This window comes from Lithobates pipiens, unplaced genomic scaffold, assembly GCF_037356315.1.
Source record: "Lithobates pipiens isolate NorthernLeopardFrog02 unplaced genomic scaffold, aLitPip1_a1.2 Scaffold_1, whole genome shotgun sequence".
Lineage (NCBI taxonomy): Eukaryota > Metazoa > Chordata > Amphibia > Anura > Ranidae > Lithobates > Lithobates pipiens.
The window spans coordinates 107,120,170-107,142,416 of record NW_027507685.1 but is presented as its reverse complement, the minus strand read 5'-3'; the positions used below and the strand labels follow the sequence as shown (position 1 = coordinate 107,142,416).

The following is a 22,247-nucleotide window of genomic DNA, read 5'->3' as shown; positions in this document are numbered from 1 at the left end:
ATTAAAGGATGGGCTTTTAATATAGGAGGTATAGCCACTTAGCACCACATGGCTCTATCTAAAGGAATGGAACTTACTTGTTGTTCCATAACGACCCACCTTTTACTGTCTCTATGATGGCACCAATCAACAATTCTGCCAAGCTGAGTAGCTTGGTAGTATTTATATAAGTCCGGTGCCGCAATTCCACCCGCCTCTTTAGGTAATGTTAACAACTTCCTATTAATCCTAGGACGCTTACTTGCCCAAATAAACTTTGTAAAAACTGTTCGGATTTTACTAAAAAAGGCCAGTGGTATCAGGATCGGTAACGCCTGGAACAAATAGAGAAATTTAGGAACTATGTTAATTTTCAAAATATTACTTCTCCCAAACCAGGAGTGTGAGGATTTACTCCATTCATCCAACAATATACTAATTTCCCTTAATAAAGGTGGAAAATGTAATGCATATGCATCTGTTAGATTAGGTGGGATCTGTATCCCTAGGTAGTTCAGCGCCGTAGCTGTCCATTTGAACTTAAAATTATTCTACAGATTCTTTTGGGTGGAACACTCCAGTGATATCCACATCGCCTCTGACTTGCTATAGTTTATTTTAAAATTAGACAGAGCTCCGTAACCCTCTATTTCCCCCAATAAATTGGGTAATGATATTTGTGGACTAGAGAGTGAAAAAAATAGATCGTCTGCATATGCTGAAAGTTTATATTCCTGATCCACTAAGGGGATACCTTTAATGTCGGGGTTCTGTCTAATTCTATTTAACAAAGGTTCCAATGACAGCGCAAATAAAAGAGGCGACAAGGGGCGTCCCATTGGATATTGGGAAGTTTTCAGAATTTATCCCATTAACCTTCACCAAAGCTTGTGGCTTTGAATCTATCCCTGCTATCCAGTCCGACATTCGGTCCCCAAGGCCCATTTGTTTTAAAACTCCTAACATAAAGGGCCAATTGACCCTATCAAAGGCCTTTTCTGCTTCTGTATTCACAAAGATACTCGGCAGCTTCCTTTGCTTGGCATATTGAATTAAATTCAAAACTTTAATAGTACTATCCCTAGCTTTGCGTGTGGGGATAAACCCCACTTGGTCCAAATGAACCAACTGCGTCATAAACGGCTGTAGGCGAGATGCGAGTATCTTTGTGAATATTTTATAGTCTGTATTTAGTAATGATATTGGACGATAGCTACTACATATTTACTGATCCTTTCCTTCTTTTGGAATAAGTACAATATGTGCCCTCAATGCTTCTACAGGGGGGGGGGGGGGGGGGCGATACTTGTCCTTGTATGTTAAATGTTTTAACCATGTAAGGGGCTAATAGTGAATAGAAACTTTTAAAATATTGCACAGTGAATCCATCTGGACCAGGAGCCCTTCCATGCCTCAACATCTTTATTGCCGAAGTTACCTCTTCTGTTGTTATTGGTAACTCGAGTTTTCTTTGCGCCGGAGATGGCAATCTCGCTAAATGTGAGGATTCAAGATATTCTTCTAGTGATGAAGAAGGATGGGAGGGTACCAGAAGATTATACAATGTACATTATAATATTATCTGAATTTCTCTACAATATCTATTTATATATATTTCGGTATTGAAGATTTAGGGCCGGTTCACACTGCGAGCCGCGGCGAGGCGTCTCCGACTTCCTCGCCGCGACTTGCAGGGGGGGTCAGCGGCGACTTGCAGAGGACTTCTGCATAGAAGTCAATGCAAGTCGCCCCCGAAGTCGCCCCGAAGTAGTACAGGAACCTTTTTTCTGAGTCGGAGCGACTCGAGTCGCTCCTCTCAGAACGGTTCCATAGTACTGAATGGGGGCGACTTGCGGGAGCGAGGCGAGGCGAGCCGTGTCGCCTCGCCTCGCCTCGCAGTGTGAACCGGCCCTTAAGGTTTCCTTTTGTTTTGATATAGGGTATATATGAATGGAGTCCTTGTTTTTTTAATTTCCTCGCTAACACTTGACCACATTTGTCTCCTGATTCATATATTACCCTCCTCCTTTGTTGTAAAATAGCCCTTGCCTTATACCGAAGGAGACGAAAGTTGTCTTCTTAGATGTGCTAATTCTATTCCTATATCCTTCTCCATTGTCCTCTTATGTTGTATCTCTATTTCCCTAAGGCCGGGTTCACACCACAGCGATGCGGGAATGCCGCGAATCCGCGGCGTTTTCCCGCATCGCATGCCTCCCGCCGGCAGTTCACACTGCCCTATGCGAACGGCTGGGAGTGTCAATGAAATGTTAATGACACCCCCAGGTCCGTTCGCATATCGCAGTGCGATCTGCACACTCGCACAGGAATCGGATCGCATGGTGTGAACACCCATGCGATCCGATTCTGCTGCAGACCAAAAAAAGGGTGCCGTGCGAGTTTGCTGCGGGAGCGATGCGAATTCAGCCATACTATCTGTATGGCTGAACTCGCATCGCTACGGAGATCGGATGTGATTTGCACTGCAGTGTGGTACGAATCACATCCGGATCTCCCCCCGCAGCAGTGTGAACCCAGCCTTATCCTTTCCAATAATCTACCTGTCTTCTCTTCTCTAACTCTCTTTATTCGGGATCCGTGTTTTATTAAAATTCCTCTAATTACTACTTTATGGGCTTCCGACACTATCCCCATTTCAGTCTCTCCATTATCATTAATTTTAAAATACGAATCGATTTCTTTGGCCACATCTTCTCGAGTTTCAGGACATTGCAAAAGGCTTTCATTTAGCTTCCAGTTCCAATCCATCTTGTGTGTAGCCTCCCTCAGAGAAATATTGATTGTAACTGGCACATGATCAGACCAGGTTATGTTTCCTATACATGTGTCCTGTACTAACGATAGCGTTCGTTGAGGTAGTAAAAATAAATCGATGTGTGAGTATCGTTGGTGGGGGTTTGAAAAGAATGTATAATCCCTCTCATCTGCATGGAAGGCCCTCCATACATCCACCAATTGAAGTTCGTCTAATTTGCGAAGGATATTTTTCCTAATTCTTCCAGAGACAGAGGATGTCCCATTCGAGGTGTCTAATTTGGGATCTAGGGGGATGTTAAAGTCCCCCCCTATAATAGTATTCCTTCCTTGAATTCCATTAATTTTGATAAGGCTTTATTCAAAAAAACATCTTGATGTATGTTTGGGGCATAGACTGTTGCAAGAATCACCTTAACATTTCCTACGAGCTCCTTAAGGAATAAATATCTTCCCCCTGGTTGTTGACATTTATCCAACAGAGACCACGTAATACGATTAGAGATTAGAATGGCCACTCCCTTGGTTTTAGCCTCTTGATTTGTGGCATGATAAACGTTTGGAAAGTGTCTATTTTGGAGATAGGGAAATTTTCCCTCCTTTTAAATGTGTTTCTTGTACCATGCCAATATCAGTTTTAGAGCGTTTTAAATCATTTAATAACATTTTACGTTTTTCGGGAACATTAAGTCCTCTAGTGTTAAGTGATGTTACACATAATCCCTCCATTTTGTCCAGACTAGGTGCAGGAAAAAAAAAAAAGGAGAAAGGAAAAAGGGAAAAGGTAAAAGACCCTCTATGGGGAATATCTATCAGATTTCCCCCACACCTACCTAAGGGTTCTCAGTTTCCTGTAGGTGTAAAGTATGGGGGGGTGGCTAGCAACTGCAGGGCAGGTACAGCACTACCTCCCCTCCAGGTTGTCCCTTTATATTAACATCCCTTAGGGCAGCCTCAACAATTTATTACCATTTATTCTCATCAATTCCCTCCCCCTCTATTTAATATTACACAACACACAATATAAGCAATTCTCCCATGTCCTTGCCATATATTCCATTTCAGACCCAGCTATGATCCCCCAGGCCAGTCCGAAAACCCTATCCTACCCTTTAGGGGCAAAACCCTCCTCTCCCCATCCCTTCCCTGTAAATCGCATCAAAAAATAAAAATAAAAAAAGGAATATAAGATATATCCTTTTATTTCTATTGTCCTAATACCCATTAAAATTTATCCCAGCCCTTATCCCCCGACCCCAAAATAGGTGTATGTTTATAGTGTATAATGTTATTATAACCTTTATATCACCCCCCTCCCACCCACCTACCCTCCCCAACCCCACCCCTCCCCTCTTTCCCCAACCACAATACCCCCGAATCCTATAACAGACCAAGTTAACATATTCCCTAAATCAGTGATATCAAACCTCAGTATTTTATTGTGTGAGTAGTGAACTCCCAAGTTTTATTTATTAACTAATTAAATTTATATATGTGTCTATCTAATAGAATCTATTCCAGTGCCAAAAAAAAAAAAAAGAAAAAAAAAACTGATAAAAAAATCATCTGAAAAAAAAAAAACCCCCATAAAAAAGAAATGGGGAGGGGAAGGGGGAGGATAACATGGCAATTATATACACATTATTTTATATCATCCTATATATATATTATGCAAAGTAAATTATCCACGGTTCCAACTGAATCCTGGCCTTTAACAGAGGGGGAAATATCACCCAGCGTACATACGCAACCCTGTTCTCTTATAGCACATTGACCTTGGGTAAGGAGCCCGCTTCAGCTATTTGCTGTACAGTCGCTTCTTTACTACCCAACAAGGCACTTTCACCCCCAGTCCTTAAAGCCCCCTCTTTTAAATGTCTTTTCTTTATTGGCTGAAGCCAATAAAGTAATTTTTAGTTCTAAATGTGTGGATGTTTATCAGATCTGTAAATTTGGAATGAAAATTACCGTACATTCTCTAATGTATGTAGTTCTTATATCATCAGCGCCACCCAGTGGCGATAATGTATTGTTTTTTCCATTAATACCTCAATCTGGAGAAGGTGGCGCTGATGATATGGAAATACGCATATTAGAGATAATACAGTCATTTTTTGTTCTAAAGGTGTGGATGTTTGTCACATCTGTACAACGAACGTTTTATACATTGACCCCCCCCCCCATAGGGTTACTGGTAGAGGTACCTCAGTTGGAGCGGGCGGAAGCGGCTTTTGGGATCTGCGTGAATGCTCGCTCTTCAAAACTGGAACAGAAAGGGAATTCAGTTACACATCTATATAGTGTGTGTGTGTGTGTGTGTGTGTGTGTGTGTGTGTGTGTGTGTGTGTGTGTGTGTGTGTGTGTGTGTGTGTGTGTGTGTGTGTGTATATCTATATAGACATTCTACTGTGCAAATGTTTTAGGCAGGTATAAAAAAAAATGCTGTCAATTAAGAATGCTTTCAATCAAGACTTTTGCACAGTACTGTATATATAAGTAAATATATAAATAAAATAAATAATAATATGATTATATATGAATAATAATAAAATTAATAATAATAAAATAAATAATACTAGTAAATAATAAGAATATTATATATATATATATATATATATATTATTTTTTATGATAATAGTGATATTAATAATAATGAATAATAAAATAAATAATAATAAAAAAGTATGTGTGAATATATATATATATATATATATATATATATATATATATATATATTAAGAATAATATGATATATACGAATAATTATATATATATATATATATATATATATATATATATATATATATATATATATATATATATATATATAATGATACTAGCAATATTAATAATAATGAATAATAAAATATTAATAAAAAATAAGTATGTGTGAATATATATATATATATATATATATATATATATATATATATATATATATATATATATATATATATATAATAAATAATATATTATACAATGACAACTAACTTCCGTTCGCATTGCGCAGTACATGACACCCCAATGCGTTTTTTGCCGTCTGAGCGCAGCAGAGATACTGTCCATCTTGGTGAAACCGTGGATGAAATTTCTGAGCTAGGTCACTATTAAAACGGACAACTAAAAAGAAAAAAAAATAAGATATAGGTTATACGGATTTTTTTGTTTTGTTTTTTAAACATAATTTAATAGTTTAAGTCTTTCTTATCATCAATGGATTCACCAAAAAAAACTAAAACATACAAAGAGATATCCCCGTACAATAAAAAGCTCCATAATGGGTCTAATATGTTTATTTCCTATGAATGTCAGCTCCATCTAGTGGCCATAATGAGGTATTTTACCTTAATCGGGAAAATACAGCATTATGATCACTAGATGGAGCTGTCAGTCATATGAAATAAACATATTGGACACATTTTGGGGGTATTCGCAATGGCTGAGCGAATTTTAATACCACTGCATTAAAAAAAATTTAATAGACCCCATAGTGTATGTAAAACAGTTTAAAGATTTTATTACTAAGTTTCAGTTGATTAATCCAACGTCTTCGTAGATCCTCCGTTGGGGCGAAGATATAAAGCGGTCCATCATCATACACTATCTGAAATTAAAAAGAAGCGGTTGTATGTGACTTATGCAAAATAAGTGAAATAACAAAAAATATTCACCTAGCAAAAATCAAAGCAGAATGATAAAGTTATTGTCCAACATCCATAGATCATCAGTGAGAAACATCGGCCCAGTGGGGTAACAATTGCCTTGGCTGCTATGGGGCCCTGAGAGCAGAGGGGGCCCCCTCTACGGAAGTTGTTTAGGAAAACGAAGCTATAAAATATTATTATTACTATATATGAATATATTACTGACACCAATGTTGGTGGTTATTATTGCTTCCACTGACACCAATGCTGGGAGTTATTAATTCCAATGACATTAAATGCTAGGGACTTGTTTTTTTTATTGCACTCACTGACACCAATGCTGGCGGTTATTATTGCTTCCAATGCCACCAATGTTGGGGGATATTATTGCAGTCACTGACACCAATGCTGGGGGTTATTATTAATTCCACTGACACTAATGCTGGGGTGTTATTATTGCACTCACTGACACCCATGCTGGAGGTTATGGTTGCCCTCACTGACACCAATGCTGGGGGTTATTGTAACGGCGTTGGTGTGTATTGCGACACACTTAAAAAAAAAAAAAGAAGCGGGACCGAAATTTGTAGGCGTTGAGGTGCATTGTACTCCATTCATTTTGAACAGGCTGCCTAACTTAACGCAATGTACCTCAATGACGGAAATGCACCGCTACCTTGGGCCCTCTGGAGGTGTTGGGGGGTATGCACTTGAGGCCCTCTATCATTTTCAAATTGACCACCACCATCTTGTCAGGGCTGGCTTAGCCCTTCCTTCTCTGGGCTGGCCGCTCAGCTGTCGGCTAATTGCCAGCTCTCTTCTCTCTCCACATTTACCAGTTGTTCCTGATGATGCTCGTCTGACCTGCCTACTTAAAGCCTTCCAGCTCACTTCACCTCTGCCTTCGCCCTGTTCACATCACTGAAACCATCTCCTGCGGTTTGTTTAACCACTTGCCGACCGCCGCACGACGATGTACGTCGACAGAATGGCACGGGCAGGCATAAGGGCTTACATGTACGTCCTTGCCTGCCCGCGGGTCGAGGGCCCGATCGGGCCCCCGCCCGGTGCCTGTGGCGGTCGGTATTCGTTCGGGAGCGATCCCGGACGAGGGGACGGCCATTCATTCATGGCCACCCCCTCGCGATCGCTCCCGACGAATGAAAATGCTCTGTGACATCACTTCCTCTCCTGTAATGTAAACACAGGAGAGGAAGTGATGTATTCTCTCCTCCGTGTCGGTATTTTTCGTTCCGACACCGAGGAGAGAGGATCGGTGAGTTGCACCAACACGACACTACACAGTAGAACATGCCAGGCACACACACCCCCCCGATCACCCCCCCAATTACCCTTGCCCCCCAGTCACAGTGACACCAATGTCATTTTTTTTTTTTTTTGCATTGGTGTCATTTGTGACTGTAATAACTGTTAGGGCAGTTAGGGTTAGCCCCCTTTAGTTCTAATGTACCCCCCTAACCCCCCCAATAAAGGTTTAACCCCGTGATCACCCCCCGTCGCCAGTGTCACTAAGGCTGGGTTCACATTGTAGCGGTTTATGAGAACGAATGTGATTCGCACCGCACTGCAGTGCAAATCACATCCGATCTCTGTGCGATTCGAGTTCAGCCATACAGATAGTATGGCTGAACTCGCATCGCACCCGCCGCACCCGCCGCAAATTCGCACAGGACCCTTTTTTTGGCCCGCAGCAGAATCGGATCGCATGGGTGTTCACACCATGCGATCCGAGTTTGCAGATCGCACTGCGATATGCGAACTGATCTGGGGGTGTCATTAACATTTCACTGACACTCCCAGCAGTTCGCATAGTGCAGTGTGAACTGCCGCCGGGAGGCATGCGATGCGGGAACCCGCCGCAGATTCGTGGCGTTCCCGCATCGCTCCAGTGTGAACCCAGCCTAATAAGCGATCGTTTTTCTGATCGCTGTATTAGTGTCACAGGTGACGCTAGTTAGGCAGGTAGGTATTTAGGTTCGCCACAGCTTTTTATAGCGCCAGGGACCCCCATATACTACCGCATAAAGCCACCTGATTGCCCCCTAGTTAACCCTTTCACCAGTGATCACCATATAACTGTTACAGGTGACGCTGGTTGGTTAGTTATTTTTTTATAGTTTCAGGGCACCCGCCATTTATTACCTAATAAAGGTTTAACCCCCTGATCACCCGGCGGGTGTCATTTGTGACTAATAACTGTTAGGGCAGTTAGGGTTAGCCCCCTTTAGTTCTAAGGTACCCCCCTAACCCCCCCAATAAAGGTTTAACCCCGTGATCACCCCCCGTCGCCAGTGTCACTAAGGCTGGGTTCACATTGCAGCGGTTTATGAGAACGGATGTGATTCGCACCGCACTGCAGTGCAAATCACATCCGATCTCTGTGCGATTCGAGTTCAGCCATACAGATAGTATGGCTGAATTCGTGTCGCACCCGCCGCACCCGCCGCAAACTCGCACGGGACCCTTTTTTTGGTCCGCAGCAGAATCGGATCGCATGGGTGTTCACACCATGCGATCCGAGTTTGCAGATCGCACTGCGATATGCGAACTGATCTGGGGGTGTCATTAACATTTCACTGACACTCCCAGCAGTTCGCATAGGGCAGTGTGAACTGCCGCCGGGAGGCATGTGATGCGGAACCCGCCGCGGATTTGTGGCGTTCCCGCATCGCTCCAGTGTGAACCCAGCCTAATAAGCGATCGTTTTTCTGATCGCTGTATTAGTGTCACAGGTGACGCTAGTTAGGCAGGTAGGTATTTAGGTTCGCCGCAGCTTTTTATAGCGCCAGGGACCCCCATATACTACCGCATAAAGCCCCCTGATTGCCCCCTAGCTAACCCTTTCACCAGTGATCACCATATAACTGTTACAGGTGACGCTGGTTGGTTAGTTATTTTTTTATAGTTTCAGGGCACCCGCCATTTATTACCTAGTCTCACTAGTGTACCCCTAAATTTAGGGGTGTCTACTTTCCAAAATGGGGTCATTTGGGGGGGGTTTGTTCCATCTTGGCATTTTATGGCCTTCAAAACTGTAACGCCCTTAGAAAGCCTGAATGCGGTGCTTGGTTTTCGGGGCCCCGTACGCGGCTAGGCTCCCAAAAAGTCCCACATATGTGGTATCCCCGTACTCAGGAGAAGCAGCAGAATTTATTTTGGGGTGTCATTTCACATATGCCCATGGCATGCGTGAGCAATATATCATTTAGTGACAACTTTGTGAGAAAAAAAAAAAAGTTTGTAATTTTCCCGCAACTTGTGGCAAAATATAAAATATTCCATGGACTCAACATGCCTCTCAGCAAATAGCTTGGGGTGTCTACTTTCTAAAATGGGGTCATTTGTGGGGGTTTTGTGCCATCTTGGCATTTTATGGCCTTCAAAACTGTAATAGGTAGTGAGGAGTGAAGTCAAATATTTACGCCCTTAGAAAACCTGAAGGCGGTTCTTGGTTTTCGGGGCCCCGTACGCGGCTAGGCTCCCAAAAAGTCCCACATATGTGGTATCCCCGTACTCAGGAGAAGAAGCAGAATTTATTTTGGGGTGTCATTTCACATATGCCCATAGCATGTGTGAGCAATATATCATTTAGTGACAACTTAGTGAAAAAAAAATAAAAATAAATTAAAGTTTGTAAATTTCCCGCAACTTGTGGCAAAATATAAAATATTCCATGGACTCAAAATGCCTCTCAGCAAATAGCTTGGGGTGTCTACTTTCTAAAATGGGGTCATTTGTGGGGGTTTTGTGCCATCTTGGCATTTTATGGCCTTCAAAACTGTAATAGGTAGTGAGAAGTGAAATCAAAAATTTACGCCCTTAGAAAGCCTGAAGGCGGTGCTTGGTTTTCGGGGCCCCGTACGCGGCTAGGCTCCCAAAAAGTCCCACATATGTGGTATCCCCGTACTCAGGAGAAGCAGCAGAATTTATTTTGGGGTGTCATTTCACATATGCCCATAGCATGTGTGAGCAATATATCATTTAGTGACAACTTTGTGTAAAAAAAAAAAAAATTTTTTTTTTTTGTCATTATTCAATCGCTTGAGGCAAAAAAATAAAATATTCAATGGGCTCAACATGCCACTTATCAATTTCCTTAGGGTGTCTACTTTCCAAAATGGGGTCATTTGGGGGGGTTTTGTACTGCCGTGCCATTTTAGCACCTCAAGAAATGAGATAGGCAGTCGTAAACTAAAAGCTGCGTAAATTCCAGAAAACGTACCTTAGTTTGTAGATGTGACAACTTTTGCGCAAACCAATAAATATACAATTATTGACTTTTTTCTTACCAAAGACATGTGGCTGAATACATTTTGGCCTAAATGTATGACTAAAATTGAGTTTATTGGATTTTTCTAATAACAAAAAGTAGAAAATATCATTTTTTTTCAAAATTTTCGGTCTTTTTACGTTTATATCGCAAAAAATAAAAATCGCAGAGGCAATCAAATACCATCAAAAGAAAGCTCTATTTGTGGGAAGAAAAGGACGCAAATTTTGTTTGGGTACAACATTGCATTACCGCGCAATTACCAGTTAAAGCAGCGCAGTGCCAAATTGTAAAAAGACCTCTGGTAATTTACCAGCAAAATGGTCCGGTCTGAAAGTGGTTAAGGACTGGCTTGCTGACATGCCTTCTGGCTCCTCATCCTGCTTGCTGTTGCTCTACTTGGATTCCTGACTTCTGGACTGGCTGACTACCCGATCTGGTTACTGGACTCTGGCTTGCTTGACTGCGCTTTTTCTATTTACCTATTTATTTTTATTAATAAACAAGTGTGATTTGATTGTACTTCTGTCTCAGTCTAATTCATGGTTTCTGACACATCTCAAGTAATGACAAGCTTATCTCTGAATAAACAGGCCCATAGCAGGGATATAAGAACTGCCCTGGCCCATAGGCAGGGCAGGACTTATGGTGGTGGGGGCCCCTGGGCTTGAGTCACTTTCAGCCCTACCTTCTATACATTACCGTATTTATTCTTGAAGTTTAAAAATGGCGCCGCCAAGATACAGAGTCCCGTGTATCTCGGCGGCTTCTCTGGTCCTCTCGTCGGCTCTCGGTGGCTAAGGGTCCTCTTGCAGTCCAAAGCAGAGCCGAGAGTAGCCGAGTGTACTCGGCTTGGCTCACAGTCACGCCCAGTCCCTGTGTTATGTCCATCATAGGGCAGGACTGGGCATGACTGTGAGCAGAGCTGATCCGAGTACACTTGGCTATGTATCTTGGTGGGGCCCCCTATTGGGTGGGGCCCATGGGCTTGAACCCAGTCAAGCCCAATGGTAAGTCCAGCCTGCCCATAGGGGGTGCATAAGGGGTGAGAGCTGATTAAACCATAGGTCTTCTTCTTTTTTTTTTTTACGGCAGCCTAGCCAGCACACATCGGTGGAGCCTTCCTAAAAAGAGCTGACCTCGGCTTTCAGTTTTATTTGTGTTCCCAGAGACATAAAAAGAGCTGGCTCAGATTTTTATAAATAACTTCCTCTTCACTTCCTCGTCATTAACCCCTTCCCAGCTACACAGCACAACATCCAACCTCAGATAAGTTTGTTTTATTATTTTTTATGCTGCATGCAGCAAGTAATGTGTAACCATAACATTTGCCAGGTATTATCTCTCACACAGGTCATACTACTCTACTCACAATGCTTTCATCTGCTTTTCTCTCCACAAGGTTGGCACCAATTATGTTTAGACATCATCAAGGAACGTAGAAAAAAATGACCCGCACTCTGGCTATTGCTCTTAATCTGCGTTTGTTCACTGTGGCTATTCAATAAAAATGAAGACATTTTAAGTCAGTTGACGCGTTTCAGCTTATAAGGCCTTAGTCATAACCACTGACTTAATCTGCATTTGTTCACTGTGGCTATTCAATTAAACAAAGACATTGGGGGGGGGGGGGGGGGGGTGCAGTTGCTGCACCTGTCTCCTGGATTATATGAAGTTTGGGAGGACAGATTGAATTTCAATTTGAAGCGGACTTCCTGCATTCCCCTCGGTCTTGCACAGTTGTACCGGCTCTTCTGCTGGACTGAGACTGTTTACTCTGATTTCACTGCACACTGTGAGCTTCTCATCCCCTGCATTAAAAGCTGCAGCAAGTCAGACAGAGCCCCACCTCATTTCCTGTCTGGAGGGTGTCTGGCATCATCTAGAGCCATTAATATGGAGATGCCCCCCCCCCGCCTATAACATCCTCCATTCTTGTGGGAAGATTTTTCACAACACTTTGGAGTGTGTCTGTAGGAATTTGTGCCCATTTGTGATGTTGGATGAGAAGATCACAATCAGAGAGTCAATTCATCCCAAAGGTCTTCAGTAGGGTTTACGTCAGGGTTTGTGGGAGACGCTGGATCTCCTCCATACTGAACTGGTCAAACCATGTCTTTATGCCTTGATATGGAGCCCTCCTGCTCCATGACCAATAATCTAGAGTTGCCTCCTTTGTGGCTTTAACAGCCTTAAAGCGGGATTCCACCCTAAAGTGGAACCTCCGCTGATCGGATCCCTCCCGCCCTCCGGTGTCACAATTGACACCTTTCAGGGGGGAGGAGGGTGGAGATACCTGTCAAAGACAGGTATTTACACCCACTTCCGGGCATAGACTCCCACGGGAGTCTACGCCATTTCCTGCCCTGCCGCGCTGTCTGCTGGGACACACACGGGTCCCAGTGACAGCGCGGGGATTTCCTATTGCGCGGCGCGACTCGCGCATGCGCAGCAGGGAACCGGGAAGTGAAGCCGATTCGCTTCACTTCCTGATTCCCTCACCTAGAATGGTGGCGGCAGCAGCCGAGAGCCGAGCGATCGATCGGCCTCGGCTGCCGGCATCGCTGGAACCCGGGACAGGTGAGTGCCCATTTATTAAAAGTCAGCAGCTGTAGTATTTATAGCTGCTGGCTTTTAATATTTTTTTTTTGGTGGAATCCCACTTTAAGTGTTGTAGGAAGGTTTTTCACAAGATCTTGGAATGTGTCTGTGGCAATTTGTGCTCATTAAACCATAAACCAAAGACCTGGTTCAGTAGGATTGATGTCAGGGCTTTGTTTGGGAAAATAGAGTTCTGCCACAACAAATGGGTCAAACCATGTCTTCGTGCATTGATATGGAGCCCCCCCTGGTCATTAATATGAAGTTAGCCCTCTTTGTGGCTATGACATCCTACACTCTTCTGCAATGGTTTTCTTCAACAGTTTGGAGGGTGTCTGCAAGAATTGATGCCCCGTGTGAGGTCAAGTAATGATGTTGGATGAGAATGCTACCCATCAGCATTCCAATTCGTTCCAAAGATGTTTCAGTAGGGTTGAAGTCAGAGCTCTGTAGAGGACATTCAAGCTCCTTCATGCTCAACTGGTCTGTCAGGAGCGTGCAGCGCTCCTGTCCCTTGGCAACTGCTAGTCTCATTTCAGCATCTTGGTTTTGGCTGAGCGGCACTCTCTCAGTTTGACTGTCCACCTGAAGGGTGAATGATGGAGCCTCTGGGTCGAGACCAAACCTGTTTTAAGCATGCCAAGCACTTAGTGTCATGCTTGTTTGCAACACGTGCTTCAAGCTCCTGGTTTCCCTGCCTTGTAACCGTTCCTTGACCTTTACCTGATCATCGCCCTGCTAGCTAGTTAGGATTCCCCTGTCATAGACCTCAGCCTATCTTTTGACCACAGATTTGATCCTGACTATTCTCTGAATGTTGCTTGCTCTTTACTCAGATTTGTATTGGTCCACTCTGCCTGTCAGCCAAGCGCAAGTACCTGTTTACTGTGCTTAGCTTGCGCCTACCCTGGCGCGGTAGCCAGGCACTATGGAAGATGCGTAAAAAACCTGGGGACAACTGAGTGGCAGTGGGCCTGCTTGCCTTATGGGAAAGGGGGCTGCTATAGGTGAACAACACAGAGGCAGCTATAGTCAGGGCCGGATTAACATAGGGGCTATTGGAGCTGCAGCTCCAGGCCCCTTTCTCAAGATAGGCCCATATGCCCCAAAAAAATAAATAAATAAATAAATAAAAAAAGATTGACTTTGAGGATTGTAGCTCGGCGATCAGGAGTCACAGAGACCCCATATTTGGAGGGTAGGTAGCTAAATACCCACTCCAACACTGGTTAAAATATGGGGCTGCTATCATCTATGGTTCCGGAGATACGGGGCTCCTTGCGCTGCCTGTCAGAAGCTACATACAGAGCGGCAGTATAAATACAAGCTGGAACACTCTGCAGCAGACTGAGAGGATGAACTCACAGAGCTTATAATAATTATTTGTATATTACTTATGATAGTTAACCCCTTGCCACCCAGGCCCATTCTAAGACTTCTCTCCTACATGTAAAAATCATCATTTTTTTATGCTAGAAAATTACTCAGAACCCTCAAGCATTATATATTGTTTTAGCAGACACTATGGAATAAAATGGTGGTCTTTGCAACTTTTTATGTTACACGATATTTGCGCAGCAATTTTTCAAACTTTTTTTTGGAAAGAAACTGTTTCATTCATAAAAAAAACACTAAAGTTAGCACGATTTTTTTTTGTGTACTAAGCGATGCTTTACATTTTTTTACAGGTTACATGTTTAGAGTTACAGAGGAGGTCTAGTGCTAGAATTATTGCTCTCGCTCTAACGATCGTGGCGTATGTAACCTGTGTGTATCTGGCTCTGATACTAACCAGTGCCTACCCAGGGACTGACTAGTATCTCTCCCCAGCCTGTCCCCACACACCCTCTCACCTGCTGACCTGTGAATGGGGCAATCACTTCCGCAGTGTTATTGTGTTCTGCCAGTGAATACAATGATTAGTGTTGCTAACTATAGCTGGCAGCACTGATTGTTTTGGGGAAAACCTGACAGGCTGGTTGTACTCAAGTCGGTTAATAGGTTGACTTGTGTAAAACCAGCTAGTCCATACATAGATCGACTATGGCTGATCTCTGCTTAATTGGTGTAATTTCAATCCATGTATGGACCGCTTAACCACTACGCAGTCACTAAACATCCTTCCACAAACCTTTAAATTTTTCCTTCCCAGATTATTTCATCATCCTCTCCTATACAAGTGCCCACCGTCATACTCTCCACACTTCTCTCCTATATATAGTGCCCACTGTCATACCCTTCACACTCCTCTCCTATACATAGTGCCCACTGTCATACCTCCAACACTTCTCTCCTATACATAACGCCCGCTGTCATACCCTCCACACTCCTCTCCTGTACATACTACTCACTGTCATACCCTCCACACTCCTCTCCTATACATAGTGCCCACTGTCATACCTCCAACACTTCTCTCCTATACATAGTGCCCACTGTCATACCCTCCACACTCCTCTCCTGTACATACTACTCACTGTCATACCCTCCAAACTCCTCTCCTATACATAGTGCCCACTGTCATACCTCCAACACTCCTCTCCTGTACATACTACTCACTGTCATACCCTCCACACTACTCTCCTATACATAGTGCCCAATGTCATACCCTCTACACTCCTCTGCTGTGCATACTGCCCACTGTCATACCCCTCACACTCCTCTCCTGTACATAGTGCCTTCTGCCATACCCTCCACACTCCTCTCCTGTACATAGTGCCCACTGTTAGACCCTCCACATTCCTCTCCCTCACCTGCACATACTTCCCACTTTTATACCATCCATACTCCTCCCCTATGCCTCTTACCCACAAAAACTGTTCTTTAAAATTATGCTGAATATCCTCAATGTTACCAGCTCTAGAATGGGCACACTTTTGTCAGTTCAACTAAAGGAAATATCACAGTCCTCATATTTGTTCTGCCCCATTATTAGTACTTATTTAATTTTGTAATTACTATTGTGATATATAGAGGAACACGGGGATGTCAGCTACTCTAAATATAGCACCTGTAGAAAAAAGTGTCCCTGAAATTATTTTTCAAATGTTGACAACTATGCCCTTAGGCACTGCCCAAGGGCCACAGGGTAAGTAGGGGCCCCATGAGAGGCTCCTATGATATTAAAGCAGTAGTAAACTTTTCTAAAATTACTACTTTTTAGAGGCCCTGGGGTAGGTTATGTCATGATGTACAAGTATGCCCAGCATATTAGCACATTAGGGCACACTTAAATTGTCAGATTGAGCCCTCCAGTGCTGTGCTGTGATCAATCCGGCGGCACTTCCATCTTCACCCGGTCTTCCTTCTGGGTTCTGTGCCTTCGGTCACTTGCCTTGGCCAGGCTGTGTTGATGTCACTCCCTGTCAGGAAGGGCATGCCAGCACCCAAGATGGCTGCCAAAGAAGACGACCTGTTACCTCTTCATGTCAGGAAGGGCATTCCAGCACCCAAGATGGCTGCAGAAGAAGATGACCTATTACCCCTGCCCCTGTCAGGATGCCATTGGTGTGCATGCACCATGTGACAGCTTGGTCCGCCCAAACAGGCTATTTAAACTCAGCCAGTTTCCAGGCTCAGTGCTGTCTGCCCTACAGCGTTCCCTGTGTAACCTGCAATTAGCTACCTGACTTCTGTTCCTGTTGTGACCCGGCTTGCTTCCTGACGTTCCTGTTTCCTGCCTGCATCTGACCCCGGCTCGTCCCCCACTCCGCACCTGCCTGCTCCTTCTGCCACTCCGCTGCCAGCCTGTTGACGACCCGGCTTGTAATATGATTCTGCTTCCGCTTCAGCCCCTGTTCCTGACGTGCCCGTTGTGTATGACCCGGCCTGCCTGTACTTGCCTTCTCTTCAGCCTTGAGGGTGCCACCATCCCTTCTGCTGCATCTGCACTCCTGCCTGGAGGGATCAGTTGTCTGCTTGTTCCAGCTACCTGCCTACCACTTCTCTGGGATTTCTACAGACACCTCTACAGCCCGGCCGAGTGCTCCGATCCAGCTCCAGGTTCAGCGATCCTACCAGGCACTCGTGCGACTCTGCATCTCGGTGCTTCCTGTCGGCTCTATCAGGGACTCCGAGTCAGAGCTGTAAGAGAGGCCGTCCTCTGCATATCAGGCTCCATCACCAGGTACGTGACAGTAGCAGACAGCCATGTCCGAGCCTGTGCGAGGACCCTCTCCTATGGAGGAACTCTGCCAACACCTCGCTGGATTAACCCAAGCCGTAAAAGACTTACAACATGGTTATACCCAGCTGGAAGGCCAAATACAGACCTTGTCTGCCTCTGCTCCTGCTCAAGCACCTTCCACTTCTGAGATGCCAGCAACCCCCGCAGTTGTTATGCTACCACCTGAACCCAGAGTTCCAACTCCTGAAAAGTTCCAAGGAGAACGCAACAAGTTCAGAGCTTTTCGCAACGCATGCGAACTCTATTTTTCGCTACAACCACGCACCTTCTCCCTGGAAGCCACCAAGGTCGGGTTTGTCATTTCCTTGCTTCAGGGGGAACCGCAGGCCTGGGCCCACCGACTCCTTGAACAAAAGGCTACATCTCTGATGGACTTGGCCTCTTTCTTTGGAGCCATGGCTCAGTTATATGAAGACCCCCAGCAAGCCGCTACTGCGGAAGCTGCTCTTCACACGCTTCGGCAGGGTCGCAGGGCCGTGGAGGACTATGTTTCTGAATTTAGGCGATGGAGTTCCGATACCAGCTGGAACGATGCTGCCCTGCGTTACCGGTTTCGCATGGGCCTTTCTGATCAGCTCAAGGACGAGCTAGCACGAACAGGTGTTCCTTCCACCTTGGAGACACTTATAAATTTGTCAATCCAGATTGACCGTCGCCTAAGGGAACGTAGGTCGGAACGAGCTACTGACCAGTCACGCCCAGTACGGATGCTTCCAAGAGTGCCTGGTTCTTTCAGTCCCGCTTCACCTGCTCCTGCCGCATCCGCTTCAGATGCATCTGAACCCATGCAACTTGGTCTCCTCCGCCCTTCTTTGACTACGGAAGAACACCAGCGCAGACGCCAGCTAAATCTTTGCCTGTACTGTGGAGGATCAGGACATTATGTGAGGTCTTGCCCAGTCAAAATCCGTAAGTGCCTCTCAGTTACATCCGCTTCTCCTCCATCTCTACCCAATAACTCTGCTCATCTTGCTCTTTCCATTTTGTTGCAGCTCCCAGGAGGAGTTATCCAGACTCCCGCTATAATTGACTCTGGAGCTTGCAGCTGTTTCATAGATTTAGCTTTTGCTGCCAAACATCACATTCCTCTACTACCCAAGGCTCAGAGATTTTCTGTACATCTGGCAGACGGATCCACCATTAAATCTGGATTGGTTACTCATGAAACCATCCCGTTATCCACCACCATTGCCAAGAACCATCAAGAGCTTTTACGCCTAGATGCCATTGCCTCCCCTCTGTTCCCAATCATTTTGGGTATGCCTTGGTTAAAAGCTCATAACCCTCACATTAATTGGGTTACGGAAGAAATCAAGTTTCTTTCCCCCTATTGCCTTCAGCATTGCTGGCAAGAGAATCATCAGAACCAATCTCCCCTGCTGTGCATCGATGTGGAGTCCGAAGCTCGCCAAGTTGTTCCAGTGGCATACCATGACTTTTTGGACGTTTTCAGCCAAAAGGGGGCAGAAACGCTTCCTCCCCACAGGGCCTATGACTGTCCAATTGAGCTCCTCCCTGGGGTTGAAGTTCCTTTTGGCAGGATCTTTCCTCTATCTGAATCTGAACTTGCTGCTTTGAAAGACTACATTGATGAGAACCTTAAAAAGGGGTTCATTCGCCCTTCCACATCTCCTGCTGGTGCGGGGATCTTCTTTGTAGAAAAAAAGGACCACTCATTACGCCCCTGTGTGGACTACCGTGAACTTAATAAGATCACTGTGAAAAACCGTTACCCTCTTCCACTTGTGCCTGAACTATTCCAGCGACTCGGTACGGCCACTATTTTCACAAAATTGGATCTTCGGGGTGCTTATAACCTGGTTCGCATACGAGAGGGGGATGAATGGAAGACGGCGTTCCGCACTCGGTTTGGGCATTTCGAATACCTCGTAATGCCCTTTGGACTTTGCAATGCTCCCGCTACTTTTCAGCACTTCATCAACGATGTCTTTCGAGATTTCCTGGATCTTTTTGTTGTCGTTTATCTTGATGATATACTAATCTTCTCTCCCTCTCTAGATCACCACCGTAGTCACGTCAAAAATGTATTGAGTCGCCTTAGACAACACGGACTTTATGCAAAACCAGAGAAATGCGTATTTGAATGCCAAAGCATCCAGTTCCTGGGTTTAATCATTTCCACTGAAGGCATCCAGATGGATCCCCAGAAGGTTACAGCCATCCTGGATTGGCCTGCTCCCAGTGATAGGAAGGGTGTCCAACGTTTCGTGGGGTTTGCAAATTTTTATCGAAAATTTATCAGAAATTTTTCTGCAATCATATCCCCCATTACAAGTTTAACCAAGCAAGGTACAAGATTCTCTTGGTCTCCGGAAGCTCAGAAAGCTTTTGACACCCTAAAAAGACTTTTCACATCTGCATCTGTCCTGAAACACCCTGATCCAGCCCTACCCTATGTCTTGGAAGTGGATGCCTCAGAAACAGCGGTCGGAGCAATATTATCTCAGAGGCAGGGAGCTAAGGCTCTACTGCATCCAGTTGCTTTTTTTTCCCGCAAGCTGTCTAATGCTGAAAGGAACTATGACGTCGGGGACCGTGAACTTTTGGCCATCAAAGCCGCTCTGGAGGAATGGAGGTACCTGCTAGAAGGGGCTGCACACCCAATCTTGATCTATACAGATCATAAGAACCTCGAGTATTTAAGAACAGCAAAAAGATTGAAACCCCGACAAGCCAGGTGGGCACTATTCTTTTCTAGATTCACTTTCCACTTAACATTCAGGCCCGGATCGAAGAATACAAAACCCGATGCGCTATCACGCATGTTCAGCAAACCTGAAGAAATCTCATCTCCTGATACCATTCTATCCCCTGGGAACTTCATGTTGCTTCAAGGAGAGTTAATAAAACAAATTAAACAAACTCTAGTAAGGAACCCTTCACCAGCTGGGGTCTCTCTACTGGCAAAGGATGGGCTACTTTGGCACGAAGACAAGGTCTTTGTGCCAGAAGACCTCCGAATGGCCATCCTGGGGCGATGCCATGATCATGTGCTGGCAGGTCACTTTGGCATTGGCAAGACAACTGAATTAGTACAACGGACATTTTGGTGGCCGGGGGTGGAGAAGGATTGTAGGAAATATGTAGAATCTTGTACCACTTGCATCCGTAATAAAACCAGCAGATCCAGAGCCTGGGGTCTTCTAAAACCCTTACCAGTTCCCAGTAGACCTTGGAAGATGATCTCAATAGATTTTATTGTAGAACTCCCCCCATCTGAGGGCCACAACACCATTTTTGTAGTTGTCGATAGGCTGTCTAAGATGGCACACTTCCTGCCCATGAAGGGCACACCATCTGCACGAGAAACAGCTCAAATTTTTGTCAAGGAGATCGTAAGGCTTCACGGGATTCCGGCCAATATTGTGTCCGACCGTGGGGTGCAGTTTACATCCAGATTCTGGAGAGCCTTATGTGATTCGCTCGGGATTGAACTTTCATTTTCTTCTGCATATCACCCACAAACAAATGGGCAAACAGAGAGGACTAATCAGACCCTCGAACAGTACCTACGATGTTTCTCCTCATTTTCTCAAGACGATTGGGCTTCCCTGCTTCCCCTGGCCGAGTTTTCTTACAACAATTCAGTACACTCTGCTACAAAGCAATCTCCATTTTTTGCAAACTACGGTTTCCACCCTTCTTTTTTGTCTAATACAATTCCAGATTCCCCTGTACCAGCTGTTTCCGAAACTATAAATTTCTTCAACGCCAATAACAGACTACTACAGGAAACAATGGCCAAGACACAGGCATACAATAAAGAAGTTTTTGACAGGAAAAGAAGAGGAGAATTGATCTTGAACCCTGGTGACCAAGTGTGGCTAGCAACTACTAATTTGAAACTGGCCTGTCCCTCGAAGAAACTGGGCCCTAAATTTATAGGACCCTTTCCGGTGAAGAGACGGATCAATGAGGTTGCGTATGAATTAGAGTTGCCTGAGTCATTTAAAATCCACCCTGTGTTCCACATAACCTTGTTGAAACCTGCCATTCCTGACCCCTTTCCAGGACGAAGTTCTGGCCCGCCTGAACCTGTAATTATTGACGGGGAGGAAGAGTTTGAGGTAGAAACAATCTTAGACTGCAGGAAGAGAAGAAATCAGATCCAGTTCCTGATAAAATGGAAAGGATATGGGCCAGAGGACAACTCCTGGGAACCCGAAGGTAATATCCATGCCCAAGATTTGGTTCAGGCTTTTAAGAACTCCCATCCTGACAAGTGGGCCAAGTTGGGCATCCGGAGGCTGCCCTTTGGGGAGGGGCAGTGTCAGGAAGGGCATGCCAGCACCCAAGATGGCTGCCAAAGAAGACGACCTGTTACCTCTTCATGTCAGGAAGGGCATTCCAGCACCCAAGATGGCTGCAGAAGAAGATGACCTATTACCCCTGCCCCTGTCAGGATGCCATTGGTGTGCATGCACCATGTGACAGCTTGGTCCGCCCAAACAGGCTATTTAAACTCAGCCAGTTTCCAGGCTCAGTGCTGTCTGCCCTACAGCGTTCCCTGTGTAACCTGCAATTAGCTACCTGACTTCTGTTCCTGTTGTGACCCGGCTTGCTTCCTGACGTTCCTGTTTCCTGCCTGCATCTGACCCCGGCTCGTCCCCCACTCCGCACCTGCCTGCTCCTTCTGCCACTCCGCTGCCAGCCTGTTGACGACCCGGCTTGTAATATGATTCTGCTTCCGCTTCAGCCCCTGTTCCTGACGTGCCCGTTGTGTATGACCCGGCCTGCCTGTACTTGCCTTCTC

The 22,247-nt window shown here is 44.9% G+C and overlaps 1 protein-coding gene across 1 annotated transcript in view; it reads right to left on the bottom strand.

Annotated features, from left to right (window-relative positions):
- BTK (Bruton tyrosine kinase) overlaps positions 1-22,247 on the bottom strand; it is an 88,710-nt gene that overhangs the window by 35,198 nt on the left and 31,265 nt on the right. The window contains exons 5-7 of the mRNA XM_077471048.1: positions 6,277-6,358; positions 5,746-5,874; positions 4,959-5,017 (exon numbers count right to left, since the gene is read on the bottom strand). Coding sequence (XP_077327174.1) covers positions 4,959-5,017; positions 5,746-5,874; positions 6,277-6,358 — 270 coding nt within the window. The remainder of the gene's footprint in view (positions 1-4,958; positions 5,018-5,745; positions 5,875-6,276; positions 6,359-22,247) is intronic.